Source organism: Platalea leucorodia (genome assembly GCF_965183815.1).
Source record: "Platalea leucorodia genome assembly, chromosome: 3".
In the NCBI taxonomy this organism is placed as follows: domain Eukaryota; kingdom Metazoa; phylum Chordata; class Aves; order Pelecaniformes; family Threskiornithidae; genus Platalea; species Platalea leucorodia.
This window is the reverse complement of record NC_138825.1, coordinates 28,014,516-28,029,913: the sequence shown is the minus strand read 5'-3', so window position 1 is coordinate 28,029,913 and position 15,398 is coordinate 28,014,516. Positions and strand designations below refer to the sequence as shown.

Genomic DNA, 15,398 nt, shown 5'->3' with positions numbered 1-15,398 from the left:
AAGCCATAAGGGAAATTAGCAAGCAATCCAGACTGGGAAATGACAGTACCGCAGTAACTGCTGGTTCACAGTAACAATGAATACAAAAAAGATATCAGTCTTCATAGACATTTGTAAAAACGATTCCAGGAATAGAAATATGGAAGACAAACAACAATTATACATTCATTTGATTATAAAAAACATAATACATACATATCTGTACACACAAAATATTGAGAAATTAGTCTTATTATCTCTTTATGTGCATATGAACACATAAGTAGAAATGAATTACAGCATCTAATTGTGTCTATTTTATCTCAGTCCATGAGTGCCAATAGTAATAATAATGATTTAGATTTGTTCTCAGAGCTGGAACGTTGCTCGTAAGTAATTCTTTCATTTTAGTATCCAATTTGTACCTTGGCAAAAGCCTTCACTGCCTGAGTATCTGAGTATTCGGTGTATATTTTACTATATTAATACCCATTTAATCACTTCAGTCATTGTGGAAACTTAAATGACCCGATCCAGGTTTGGTTTCATATTAAATTGCTCTTTATTCTCACAAGAAAATTTTCTTGCACGAGTACTGCTGAACTCAATCAATCTTACAAGCTGAAAAACACAGTACTGAGCAAGTTAGTGTAGGTCTAATTCAAAAAATATATAATCTAACCTGAGCTCTTTATTGCTTTACTTAAGTGAAACCTCTCCAGATGCAGTGTTATTGCATAATTATATAGAGTTATAAAAGCACAGAAGTCTGAGATATAAAGGATTTATTGGGCCGCATTTATACTTTTCTAAACGAACTCCTGAAACTAAATGCAAAAATGCACGCGTAATTACATGGCCATATTTGTATGTGCAATTACCGTGATTACAAACTAGGCAAGTCCCAACAGCCAGTTAAGCATCTAAAATGGTTACATTCATCCCCTCCTGATGAACCACCACCCAAGCACACCGACGTTACAAAATACAGAATATATATAGATGCAAAATATTCCAAGACAGTAATTCTTAGGCCTTTTGTTTAAGAAGCTGGCTTATTAAGACACAGAAACAAGAACAGAGGTACTACCAAAAAATACCTTTTTTTTTTTCTGCTTCCTTTTGTTTTTGTCCCATCCATTTTAAGGTCTGAAATGAGACAAACCGGTTTGTATTCCCAGACAGTGAAGTAAGAAACAGATAGCTGGATGCATCCAGTAACAAGAAAAATAACCACACGGGGAAACTGAATATAGCTGGAAGCAAAAGATGAGCCAAAATATCTCCTCTATCTGAAATTCTATTAGGTTGGACATCATTCTCAGCGTCTCAAAGCTACGCTTTAGATATATTCAAGAGTGATGGTTTTCATACGCCTTTTCAGCATGGTTCCAATTAAATGAATGGAAAGAAATACAATCCCACATCTTTTTGCTATCTCAAGTCACTGCGTTTAAATGCCACCCCAATATATTTTTGCGTAGAATCTAATAGCAAACAGCCACGGTAGTGGGATGCCTTTCTGTCTGTTTAGAAGAACGTATGCCAGAAAAGAAATGTCGACCTGTTCTCACATCGTGTGCCGTAATTCATTTCGAGTAGCCCTGTTTACCGAATCCTTCCCTCGCTGTTTGGATTTTCTCAGTCATAAAGGCTCGGTCCTGCATTAGCCATCACGCCCCCAAAACTCCCACTGACTTCCACAGTTTTTAGGCACACTGGGCACACAGGGTCAGCCCCTGCCAAAGTTATATTGCTTTGTAGGAGCCCATGTCCCTACAGCCAGTCGGTTCACCTCCCTTTATAATTCCCTTTTACTACAAATTATGGGGACAGAGGTGCCCCTTTCAGAGAAGCTGGGGCAGGGGGAGAGGGCGAAAGCAGAGGTCAGCCCCTACACAAAAGCTGACAAGCTTACTGAATAAAAACACAAAATAAAGGAGCTTATTAAGCTGTCATCAGCAGGGTAAGTCTGTGCAAACAACGGGCCCTCCTGCATTACCATAGGCACCCTAGCTGGATTTTCAGAAAAATAAATGTCAAGCCAGAATGTCTCCGACAAAAGTGTTACATTTCATTTATAGAGACTGCTCAGTCGGGAACGGTAGGAGCGGCCACCTTCCCAACCGGGGCTCGGGCCACCTTCCCAACCGGGGCTCGGGAGCTCAGCTCTGCCTGGCTGCGGCAGAACCGCTGCCCCGGCTACTGGAGGGCAAAACTCCCCTCTACAGACCATACGATTTCCCTAAAAAAATCACAACACATGGTGAATCTTTTTCTGTGCCTTGCTACTTTTTAGCCCTCCATGTTCACAATCTTTAGATTTTCTCTACAACCACACAAGCTGGAAATTTCCCCCTTTTTTCTTTAATGAATGTGAGATTTCCATAACTCCAGGAACTTCAAGAACACTATTTCCAGCTGTAATATATGTGACACACTCAACTGCATTACACCAGCAGTAATTTCTAGAAACCTAATTCTCTTCTCTTTTAGTTTGCCCAACCTACCTACAGTAAGGCCTAACTGCTGCCCACAATAGAAAAGTGCGATTAAAAAAAATCTCACATTTATGAAGAGCAACAGTAGTCAACACTTGCCACAGCCTTTAATATCAAAAATACATGGACACAGGGTTACTTAATCAAAAATGGTTGTGTCAAGATTGTATTTTGTAGTGACTTGGTGGCCAGGGGAAATAAAAAGCTCCCACTGAGGTTGCTAGCCATTTGACGAGGCATTTGTTTGAGCTGCTACATGTCAAAACCAGAACAGCACATTGTAGAAGCTCCTGCCACTTTATTGCTATCAAAGTGAATGTAATATTTTCTACGCAACCAATCCTTGGATTCACCTTTCATTCCTGGAGCACTGGGACAGTTCCTGCGAGAGCACAAACATACAGCACTGCCTGATACAGCTATGATTTACCAATACATGATTTGAGAGGTTTATGTCACTCTAAGATCTAGTCATCCCTTGGGTTTTAAATATTTCCCTTCATTGCTGATGGTATATACATATATAAATATACACACATCTGATGGTATATACATATATAAATATACACACAAGCACGTATATGTATGTATTTGTGTATATATGACATATATATGTGTGTTTCTATAGATAATATATGCACACATAATATTTGTAGCTCTATTTTAGTATGTTTTTATAAATATAAATAGATATTAAAATATTTTTATATATTGCCACACCTATTCAGCCCAAAAGCATCTGCAAACCCGTAACATGCATCTCGCTGGAAAAAGGATGAGTTCCCTGAAAGGCCTAAACTTAACAAAGATGGATCCAACATCAGCCTTCCTGCTACAGGATATATAGAGACGATGCATGAGAAGTGAATTGGTTTTCCTCATTGAGATCTAGCAACCAAGCCCTGCCAAGGGCTGAGCTCCACTGGAAAAAGACTTTCATACAGGGCATCCCAGCACCACGCAGAACCTTTTAAGAGCGGGACCAAAACTGTGTGCTGACAGCTGTGAGGCAGGATTTCCTCCGCTGCTAGATACTGGAATCGAGAGCAAGCAGTGGGTAATTCAAATATTAAACTCTAAAATTCACAGCACTGCCTAGGCTCTTGTTTATAAATGTACTATTACGATCAGCACTAAACTCCAGAAGAGCTAGAAGGTACGAGAATCTCATACCTGGCACTGTTACTAAACATGGAAGTTCATTAATAGAAAAACTGGAATGTATTACTTAGAAACACACACGTATGTATATCTAACCATATCTGTCGGTATATCCACAGAGGTCCACAGATATCTCCATCTATTTTATATGTGTGTGTGTGTATACATATCCATGCATACCTGCTGTTCTGACACATACTATGTTGGCCATAATCTTATGATTTAGTAGCGTTATCTCCCTTTTACTCTCCCTGCTTTCCTTACACTCTGAAGTGGAAAATTCTTCTACCAAAAACATTTACAGCACTTTGAATTTGCATTGCACTGCACAAGCTCAAGGCCCAACCCTGCAAATATTTAGTCACACAAGTAGCCTACTCTTGTAAAGCCTTCCAGTGAAGACAAATAGATCACTCATACAACCATGATTTCAATGGAAACGGGCTGATATCACTGGAGGCCAGTTCATTACCTTGTAAATAGCCAGACCAGAAGTTCCCCTGACCTCCATCCGCAGGACTGCATTCAGTTCCACTGCACCACAAGTTTAACCCTTCGTTATGATGTGATTTTGCACTACAAAACTGTCAAGCTCTGTGCATCGCACGTTCAGAAAAGCTGGGCTTGGATTCATGAGACCCATCTGTATAATTCTTCTTTCTTAGGTATCTGAGCCATATCACTGTGTACTTTATCACGGTGATCTTTAAAATAAGCTTGGAGTCTATCTGCAGCTACCTAGTCCAAAAAAAGGCAACTCTTTCCAAACTATGTTGTTCCAAATTTGGCCTAAAGCAATATAAAACATCCATGTTTGGTGTCTGCTACCTAAACTGAGTGGTTCAGCTGAGTGTGACAAAAAATAACAACTCCTTTAAAATTAGTCTAGAGTCAATATTAGTATTAGCACAGTGCCTGTGAGAACTAGCTCTTGTCAAGTTTTTCATGGCCATCATAGAAATGAAAAATTGCAATGGGAGTTAGATGCCACAAGGCACCAATCTGAACCATCAGATGACTGTGTTGGCACAAAAATCCATGAAAAAGACCTTTAAAAAAAAAACAGCTGGTATATCTGACACAGACACTTCATAAACCAGGGCTGCAACGCTTCTAAGAGTGGGCCAGCTCATGCCCGAGTCCACCAACGCTCTCTGTGCCTCTGTGGCAAGCAGAGGGCCAGAGGAGCAGAGCTCTACCAGCCCCAGTGTGCCCTTCCAGGGGGTCATCTCCCACCTCCTTGGCTAACCACCACAGCCCGACCAGCCCTTCCCAAAATATGGCTGCAACAAGAAGACAGAGCATGTACAAAAGGGCCACAACCATCCATTGCAAGGACAGGACGGGACGGGACAGGACAGGATAATTTCAGTTGGAAGGGACCTACAATGATCACCTAGTCCCACTGCCTGACCACTTCAGGGCTGATCAGAAGTTAAAGCATGTTATTAAGGGCATTGTCCAAATGCCTCGTAAACACTGACAGCCTTGGGGTGTTGACCACCTCTCTAGGAAGCCTGTTCCAGTGTTTGACCACCCTCTTGGTAAAGAAATGCTTCCTAATGTTCAGTCTAAACCTCCCCTGGTGCAGCTTTGAACCATTCCCACACGTCCTCTCACTGGATACCACGGAGAAGAGGTTTACCTAGCTACACCACATTTGGCAGGGGAGAGATGGGGACAACTGAAAAGAGAAACTCAAAAACATGTGCCTTCCCTTGCAGTTCTGCCCCGGTCATAACTAATTTCCAGGCCAGGATATTCACAGGGTGGAGTGGCCTTGTTCACTTATTGTCACTCCTATGAAAAAAAGCAAGAAACAGGGGAGAACTTGATCGCACCCACAGCATCCCATGGTGACCAGTGATCTCCCCAAGCTGCTGCGCAGAAGGGAGCAGTGCTGGGCTCCCCTGAAGGAAACTGGATGAGGTTGCAAGTCATCAGCTCCCATAAAGGAGGCAGAAATTCAAACCAGAGTCTTCTGGAATGATTTACATGGCACATAAAACTGAGAAGCAATCATAGAAATCATTCAACAAATGATTGGGATTAGTTTTATGAATGCTGCTTTCAAAAGGACAGATGATGTAGCCTTTTTAACTTCTGTGATGGCACACGCCTTATGGAAAGCTCTTCCTGCCAACAGCGTTGCAAGTTGAACAGCCTCTGCCATCCCATGCAATTCAATGGGAAAAACCGTCATTTGGCGACTTCAGCATCAGGACGCACTTGCCTTCCACTGACACGAACAGTTAGAGTTGGTTTGCAATTGTATCAGCTCTGCGCTTCCAGCAGCTCTGGAGTTCTTGTTAACAGATCCTTTCTTCACTCTTAAAAGTGCAGGATAACATCTGGGCCTTTTGGGAAGCAGCCTTACAATAAAGAAGCACTTTGTATAATTCTTCTTTCCTCGCCAAACCGCATCTGTCTGCTCTCTCTGCCCTTCTCCACTCCACCCCGAGCTCCTTGGGGCTGTGGGGACATCTGTTAGCAGCAGCGAGCTGTCTCCACCGAGCCATCAGTAGGTGGCACTGCCTGCTTTTTTTCTCTCCACCCACAGAAATGTCCAGCCCTGACACCCTATATCGACCACCACTAACGATTTTGAAGGACGCGCAAGTGACTCAGACGCCTCGTGTCCTGCAAGGCGCACCTACAGCAATGTCCAGCAGTGGAGCGACTGGGACAAAGGAGCAGTTCCATCTCTGCTCGCCGGGCAGCGGTGGTGGCAGCCTTACCAGAGGAGCGAGGTGGCGAGCCAGCAGTGCAAACCTCTCCTGCCACCTCACCAGGCTTTGGCAGGCTCATCTGCCCGTGACCTGAAGTTCCTCTGATCCTAACGCCAGTTAAACAGATGGCGTCAGCCTGGTCTTGCACCGTGTGTGGTGGCCTCATTCATCTTTAGCCAACCTGTCCCAAGAGCAGCTCAACTGAGCTACTTTAGAAAAGCATTAGAAAAAATTCCCAGTCTAAACCGACCCTCCTCCTTGCAGCAATCCCCTACTGATGACCACACATGGAGCGTGTGGTCAGACCCCAGCCAGCCCCAGCCCCAGCCTGGAAGGTGAATTCTCATTAGGTGCTTGGTTTTGAAAGGTTTGCTCCCAAGAGCCGTGAACCTCTGCTGCCCCATCCAAAATTCAGAATGACAAATTCTCCATGCAGTCACCCACCAGCTGGTATCAGCAATCACAGCAATCTTCTCAGACCAGCCGTTCCCAAAGTTGTCATGGGCAAACTCCAGCCAACTGCAGATCAAGGCTTGTTACTGGGAATCCTGCACTGTTGCCACTACAAAGGGGATTCAATGCCCACCCGCTGGCGACAGGGAAAAGGTCCCCAAGGAGCTGTTTCCACCACGGTTTGATCTCCCCTTCCCCCCTCCTTTCTGTGAAAACAACAGTGGATTCATGCAAGAAGGATGGGGAAGGACCAGACCTTCAAGAGTCCATAGACTCCCTATGCAAATGTATTTGCACTGGAAATTAATTGTATATTGACTTTCTTCAGACCTGGAAAGACTGTCTACTTCCACTTGGAATAAGCAAACTGTACACAAAGCTTTAGTATTTTAATTCTCACGTTAAAATTAAAACTGCCTTATCCTGCTGGCTATGCATATGTATAGGGAAACCATCAGGGTAAAATGTCTGTTAATTATCACATGTAAAGAAAAGAAAATCTTATGTAAAAATAGGTATTTAAAAATACCATGATTGGCTAGCACATCTTAAGTCTACTGAACTTGTCAACAGCAACTGATGTATTATTTTCAGTACTATTTTATTCAATGCATTTTCTGAGTGATAAATATTCTCACTGTAATCATGACCATTTAAAACAAATCACTAACAAATACACTAGAGCTAACTGAACCAATTCACACAGAGACTGCTTTGACATCGTAACTGGGATGGTGACTTTTTTTAGTGTGGATGCCGTCTCAGTATTTCATCTCCCTCTTTTAACTTTACACTAAAGCTAAATCAGCCAAATGACACGGCCTTCCCTGGGCAGTCAGCAAACCAGCGGTTCTGTTAGCGGCTGGTGTCTTCCGCTGCCTTCAGACAAAGCCAGCCCTTTTCCCTGAGCTTTTGTGTTTGTCTTTAAGAAAGCAGTAGCTCCTTCTTAAATGAATCATTGTGAATTCACGCTGGAAGTGCTGATAAATAGATGTCACAGAAATAAGCTTGCACTTTTCCAGACATCTGCACTCTCAAACCTTCCCTCCCCTCACTTCAGCTTCAGCAATGCAAAAGAAGAAAGAATTCCTCCAAAGAACCGCTTATGCCCATGAATGGCAACACCCTTAATTCTGATACTCCAGGGCTATAATTACATTATTACAGTAAATCAAACATTGCCTTTGTGTCTTTACAATCGCGCTCATTGTTTGAAATTAACTGCAAATGGTTTGATTTTCTTTTCTTCCTCAAATAGGGGCAGGGAGGAATTAAAGCACACTAAATCATCTTCCCCACTAAAATGCATGGAAAGCCAGGATTCAGGCAGCAGCATTTGAACTTTGCAAGAAAAGAAACCGCAGCACGGAGGGAAAGGAAGAGATCAGGCACCGCATTTGACACAGAGCAACTGCAAAGCAATTAGTGGGCCGCTAAATCCCCTGTTACAATAAATCAGTGACCCAGTTCCCCCTCGTCCCCAGTGCCCTTCATTATAAAATCAACTTTAATGAACTACCCCTCTCTTCCCCACTCCCAAGCAAATAGATTTCCACCGCCGCCTGCACCTGCCCTTCCCCAGCGGCTGCCGCCCCAGGGAGCCTCGGGCAGGGCTGGCGAGCTGCAGCGGGCCGGGGGCTACCCCAGACAGCGGGGGCAAGGGGGGCGATGGATGCCTCGGCGGGCATGCAAGTGATGGGCAGAGCAGGGAAATAAACATAGGAAGGCAAGCTGCCTTCACCTCAGCGTGGGCTAATGCGAAACCACTCTCCCTCTTGCCGGTTTTCCACGTTTCTTTTGATAGACTTGATTCGCCACATCTGCCGGAGCTGACACATCTGGCTCCTTCCCCAAGCGGAGGGCACGGTGGATATGTCAACATGTTGTCTGAAGGCAGTGGTGCTTTCTGGAAAGAGCTCTTTCCCCCTCTATCATATATTGTACAATACTCAAGTCTTTTAAAAGGATGGCAAAAAAAAAAAAAAAAAAAGCTGATTTTGACAAGAGACAGGCCAGAATGGGAACTGCTGAGACAGTAAAGAACAAGCCTGTTATCTTACAAACTACACTTCAGGCTGTCAGCTGCCAGAGATTTACAGGAAAACCTCCTTTCCTGGGACTGAACCTACACCAAACTCTACTTCCAGCAAAAGAAACCCACGAACGCATTCACCCCGAATAGCCCCTGACCGGGGCCGGGGACACTCCGGAGCGGCCGGGGACAAGGCAGCCGGGGGGGACGGGACGGGACAGGGCTGGGGCCGCCCCCCTGCCCACGGCGGCGCGCCTGGGTGGGCGGCCGGGGGCAGGGGACGCTTCCCCCCCCCACCCCGCTCCACGGCGGGGGTAGGCGGGGGAAGACCTCCCGCTCGCCTGAAGCCAGGCCCGGCTCGCCTCCGGCCCCGGGCGGCCCCGCAGCCGGGCGCTGCGGGCAGGTGGCGGCGCGGGGGGTGCCCGCCCCCGCCGCCGCACGGAGGGAGGGAAAGCCCCGCTCCGTGCCTGAGCCCCCCCGGCGCCCCCCGAGGCAGCCGGGGCTGCCGCCGCAGGCTGCCCGCCAGCCCTGCCCTCCCCCGGCACGGCGGGTGGCAGCAGGGCGGCATGCCCGCCGGCTATTTATAGCGGCCGGCTCCTATCTGGGTCTGCCGGGAGCCGCCGGGGAGGGGGTAAGGAGCAAAAAAGAGGTAAGGAGGAACGGCAGAAAAGCTCCCGGCCTTTGCTGGCCCAGCAGACGTTGTGTGGTGCCTCTGGCATCTGCAGGCAGGATGGGTCCTACTTCAGCTTCCAGCCGAAGCGGCTGTCAAAAGCCAGAGGAGAGGGGAGGAGATTTTGAACCGGCTTCCTCTCCCTCGGCCGCAAACCCTGGACAGTGATTTCTAAGCCCTGGGCCAGCTTCCGCTGAAAACAAGCTAAAAATCAGTCTCGAGGTCGGTAGATCCTGTCCCCTTGGAGATTTTAAGAGAGACATCATCAACAAATTTCACGATGCTCGCTGGTGCCCATTTTCTGCACCGGTTTTACGACTCCAGCGTGACACCAGAGACCTATTCCTGGCCCATACGGCTGCCCCGACCGTGCCTAGATAAAGCCTGTCAGGTCGATTTTTATAGCCTCCTTTCAAGGGAATGTCTTATCAAACGTTTATCCCTCACTCACGGCGCAGCAGCCTCGCCCCGAGCGTCCCTAGCATGAAATATGTTAAAGAAAAAGGTCGGTGATGTTCGGGGGGCTCTGGGCTCTTCTGATCTCAGCCAGGCGGCCCTGCCAGGGGCTGATGGAGAGGAGGGCAGCCAACAGCAGACGCGATGACAAAGTCGGAACGAAACTGAAAACGTGTTTCTGATTTAAGCGTAATCTATTTTTAAATTGGGTGGCATGTAAATATGAAGCCCTAATTAACACGCGGGATTTTTGCCCATTTTCCCAGCACGGAGGCTGGGCGTGCTTCTCCTCCCGGCGCTTGTGGAAGCGCCTGCTCATCCTCCTCCAGCGGCTGCAGCCCCGGCCCTCCTCGCCCAGGGCCACCCCGCACCTCGCCCCCGCCTCCCCCTCCAGCGCCCACCCCGCAGCAGCCCGCGGAGCGGTGCGGCCCCGCGGCCCCTCCGGGGTTTGGGAGCGGGGCTGGGGGCAGCGCAGCCCGCCCTGCCGGGCTCCCGCCGCCGCACGCCAGCAGCACCCCGGCGCCTGCCGGGGACCCTTCACGGACAGCGCGGACCCCTTCCATTTTGGGAGGAGGACGAGCTATTCACAAATTAATCTCTCCAGAGCAGAAAGCGACACACGAGTAACACGGGGAAGAAACACACCAGTGCCTAGCAAAACGACCCGCAAGTTTAAAAACACACGCTTCGAGCTCGACCTGGCCAGCTGGCTTCCACCGAGCAAGCCAAACAACCTTGGGGAAAAAAAGAAATCCCCTCCGCGCTTACAACTGGCGGGTGTTATTTCCTCCTGTCAACTCGATCAGCAACGATGGCTGCACCCCAGCGCGGGTCTCCCAACAAGAATTCCGCACAGCGACAGAGGAGCAAGCAACATCCTTACTAGGAGCACAACTCCTCGTAACGTGCTAGATGTTGCTCTCCTCATGCAATGTAGTTCGACCTGGCACCACTGAGGAAGGGATATGCACACAGGAAGGAAGGAAGGCAGGCAGGAATTTTAATATCTATTTTCTTGTCGTGGATAAATCATGACTACCCCTTCTTTGAACAGTGTATGAAACTCGAGAGCTTTGATCGCTGGGATCTGAAGTTCTCGTGGGGGAGCTGGTACTCCTGCTGCTGCTGCTGGAGAAACACAAAACTCCTTTACTCGAGTCAGTTCAAAAAGCACCTACTGTGAGACCGTCTGGTCTAGCGTTCGTTTTTTTATTCTACTGCAACGCTCATGCTACGCGAAACGCAATAGGAATTTCCACACCAGCATTTACATCCAAGTGGACCCGCTGAGATTCACGCCGATGTGGAACGGCCCTGCTGCGCAGCCCGCCCGGCGAGGGCCGCGCTGCCGGCGCACCGACCGGCACGGCCGACGCTCGGCCCGGCCCGCTGGGGCACCCCGTGCGTGGGCCGGGGCGTGGGCCCGGGCTGCGGGCACCCAGCGCGGCGCCGGCCCCGCGGCTGCGCCCGCCGGCCGCCCCCGCCGACGCTGCCGGGGTGCCCCCCGCCGCCTCCTCTCCCAGGGCGCCCGGGGCAAGCGGCGCTTGCGTCCAGGACGGCCTCAATGCCTACATTCGGGGAGCCCTTTTTAACCTCCGAGTCCTTCCCCGGCGCTCGCCCCCTTCCTCATCTCGGTATTATTTAGGAGGAAGAGCCACGGGAAAGCAAGCCGCAAGGCCGGCCGCGGCGGGAGGACGCCGGTGAGGGCAGCCCTGCACCCGGCGCCGCATCCCGCGCCGCTCCCCGGCCCTGCCGCGGGCCCGGGGGTGAGCAGCGCCGACGGTGCGGGAAGCGCCCGCCGCCGGGCCTCCTGCCTGCCCCCCGGCCCGCGACGCGGAGCGGCGCGGAGGGGAGGAGAGGAGCCGCCCTGCCCGCGGGGACCGCGGTGTCCGCGCCGCCGGCCCCCGCCGCGCCTCTCCGCGGGGCTGCGGCTCCCCACGGAGGTGAGCCCTCGGGGGCTCCGCGGCACGGCCCCGGCCCGCTCCCCGCTGACGCTCGGGCCGGCGGCACCGACAGGTTGCCCGCGGAGGGGCCAAGAAAGCGGCGGAAAAGCAGGGCGGCGCAGCGCAGCCCACCCGCCTCGGCGGGGCTCCGCGGCCGGCCGCGCAGGACCCGCGCAGGACCCGCGTACCTGCAGGACGTTGGCGTGGCGCAGCCGCTGCAGCAGGATCATCTCCTTGACGATCTTGTAGGCGGCCAGGCGGTAGCAGTCCCCCAGGGCGGAGAACTGCCGCACGCAGTGGGCGATGTCGTGCCCGCCGAAGTCCACCGCCTTCAGCGCCACGGCCAGCGTGCGGTTGAGCACCGCCTTGTAGACCGCCTTGGTGTAGCCCGAGCCCAAGTACTGCACGCCGCTGACATTGCGGATGTCGCGGCAGCCCAGCAGCGGCGGCTCCAGCGAGAGCTCGGCCGAGGCGCCGGCCCGCGGCCCCGCCGCCCCTCGGCCCCGCGGCCCCGGCTGCTCCGCCGAGGTGCGCGGCGGCGCCAGGTCCATCAGGCGCCGCTCCCGCGGCCGCAGCGGCCGCCGCCCCGCCGCCGCCCGGTGCTGCCGGTAGCGCAGCACCTCCTCGTAGCGTTCGCGGATCTGCCGCGCCAGGGCGGCCCGGCCGCCGCCGCCGCCGCCCTCCTCCTCCGGCGGGTAGAGGGGGGCGCCGGGCGGGGAGGGGGGCGCCCCGTCGCGGGGCGGCGGGTGCTCGGAGCCGGGGATGAAGAGGAGGTTGAGCAGGGTGCCCAGGAGGAAGGCGAGGCAGCAGCCGGCCGCCACCGCCGTCTTCCTGCGCCTCATCGCCACTTCGCCGCCGGCTTGTCCAGCCTTTCGGGCTTCTCTCCTCTCGCCCCTTGCCCGGGAACCAGCTCCGAGGCTTTTTTTTTTTTTTTTTTCCTCCTCCCCCCCCCCTTTTTTTTTTTTTTTTCCTCCGGGCTGTGCCGGCGGCAGAGCGGACCCGGGCGCTCAGCCGGAGCTCAGCCCCTTACGGCGCGCCCGCATGACACTTGCCTCCCTGCTTTTAAGCCTCTGAAGCACTTATTATTAGCGGGACGCGGAGGGAGGAGGGCGGGGGGATCCCCGGCCCGCTACCCGCGCCGACGCGCACTGATTGACAGCCCGGCCCTTCCCGCGGCCCGGCCGAGCAGCAGGGGGGCCTGGGAAACGTAGTCCCCCGCGGAAGCCCCGCCGGCCTCCGGCGAGCCCGGGAGCCGGGACTACATCTCCCAGGCTCGGCCGAGCCCCCCGGCGGGGAAGGCGCGGGGCGGGGCGGAGCGGGGCGGGGGGACCCCCCCGACGGGCGCCGCCGCCGGGCGAGGCCGGAGCTGCGGTCCTTCCCCCGCGTGTCCGCGGTGCAAGTCGCGCCGGCAGCGGTGCGTGCGGGCTGCCCCGCCGCCGGCAGCCGCGGGGGGGGCACCAGCACCCGCGGACCCGCGGAGAGGAGGGGGGGTGCGATGCCTTTTCCCGGCAGCAGGCGGGCGCGGAGGCGGGCGGGGCAGGGGAGCGGGAGGTGGGCTGGGTGCGTGTCACGCACACGAGACCGCAGCCACAAATCACGGTCCCGGCATGGGGTCGCCCCTGCCCTGCTGGAGATGTGAATTGCAGGGGTGAGTGCTAATGACATGGTTATCCATCAAGCCCACATTACGATGCTGTTAGCAACTAATTAACAAATACAATCGGCCCGCGAAACTTCCACAAAGGCAAGCCCATCAACAAGAGAAAAGCCGTAAAGAGTCAGGCGAGGCAAAGTTCACCACAATGGAAGGGGAAATCATTTCCAATAAGGGAAAGGGACGAGCCATTTAGGTAATACACATCGGACATACCAAAAAAAAAAGGGGCGGGGGGGCGGGGGGAGAAGGAGAAAGAAATCGGCGACGGCAGCGTGCTCTGGCGACCAGCGTTCCGCCAGAGCCGACAGAAAGCGGCGCTCGGGGAGGCTCAGCCCCGGCGCCCGCCGCCGGCGCCCGGACCCGCGGGGAAGCGCCCGGCGGCCGCAGGCAGCGGCGAGAGCGGGCGGAGGCCGCTCCGGAGGGGCTGTGGGCGACCCACCGCGACTCCCGGCAGCCTCGCCTTCCTGCCGCTGCCTCCCGAGAGCCCTCCGCAGCCACCGGCGGCACGGCACGGCGCGGCGCGGCACGGCACGGCCCGCCCGCGGCCCCGCACATGGGGCGGGCAGGGCGCGGGCAGCTGCCCGCCCGCCGCAGGCCGGACCGGGCGCCCCTTCCCGGCGGGGCTCCCGCAGCCCGGCACTAAGCACCCCATAAACATAACGGGGGTCGCGTAATCACCAATTAAAATAAAACTGACGCGGGGGTGGGCTGTGCCCGGCAGGGCAGCGGGCTCCCGGCCGCGGCCGGCCCTTCCGCGCTGCCCCGCGGCCGCTGCGCGCCGCCCCGCGGTGCTCGCTCCGCCCGCCGGGGCGGTGCCACCTGCGCTGGCCGCGGGGGTGGGGGGGAAGCTCGCTGGGGGTGTGGAGCAGCCGCGCTTTTATGCCTGCTGTATCCCGGGGGATTGGTGGTTTGTTTGGTGGTTTGGTTTTGTTTTTGGTTTTGTTTTTTTTTTTTTTTTTGCGGGGGGCATGGCGTTTTTTGTTGTTTGAGTTTTGGGGGGATTTGGGGTCTTTCCGCCCCCCCACCCCCCCAATCGTTTCTGTTCTTATCTAGCGGGAGCAGCGGGGTTTTTATCTTTCAGCCATGCCAGGGCAGCTTCGTTGCAGATTTCCCGAGCCAGCCCCAGCTCCTGCTGCGCTCAGTGGGATTTCACGGGTGTAGAGGAGGACAGGGTTGCAGGCCGGGATAATTTTTTTTTTGCAAAGTAAGCCGGTTCATAACGATATGAAATGCGTTTCCCACACCTGCAGCCCTCCCTGTTTTGAGTGGGATCCCCCCCCCGACCCCCGCAGGCGGCGGGAGGCTGGCATTGCCTTCCCGCCGTGGGTTTGGAGAGCTGAACGTACCCGACCTCCCCCGGGCAGGGCAGTTATTATTGCAATATTATCCAGTCGGTCATCTTAAATCGCACCTTGCTGATGAATTCACCGCGGAGGGCTTCGCCAGTGCGCGCATCCTGAGCCAGGCGCAGCCGCCGCGCAGCGGGCGCGCAGCCCGCCGTCCTGCGCGCCCTCCGGGGAAATCACGGCGATTTGCCCGTGAGCACTTGAAACGTGCACGCTCGGCTGGATTTATGGCTTGGTTGATGTTAGCCAACACTTTCTATGACTGCACAGATAGAGTCAGAATAAAGTCGGAGCGGCTGAGCAAGCCGAGAAAGGCGGAGGCGCTGGAAACGTTACCAGCAAGCGGTGTGATCTCAGCGGAATATTTCTTACAGGCCAAACCGGGGGCGACCGGAGGCCAACAGCCTCTTGGAGCGGGGGGGGCTGGCTCCTCCGAGGGGCCGTGTGCCCGCCACGAAAGGGGATGGTGGC

The 15,398-nt window shown here is 53.5% G+C and overlaps 1 protein-coding gene across 1 annotated transcript in view; it reads right to left on the bottom strand.

The window, feature by feature from the left end:
- PKDCC (protein kinase domain containing, cytoplasmic) overlaps positions 1–12,835 on the bottom strand; it is a gene marked incomplete at its 3' end in the record, with an annotated part of 35,911 nt that extends 23,076 nt beyond the window's left edge. The window contains exon 1 of the mRNA XM_082305244.1: positions 12,113–12,835. Within this exon, the coding sequence (XP_082161370.1) occupies positions 12,113–12,766 (654 nt within the window). The 5' untranslated portion in view covers positions 12,767–12,835. The remainder of the gene's footprint in view (positions 1–12,112) is intronic.
- Between the last annotated feature and the right edge of the window lie 2,563 nt (positions 12,836–15,398).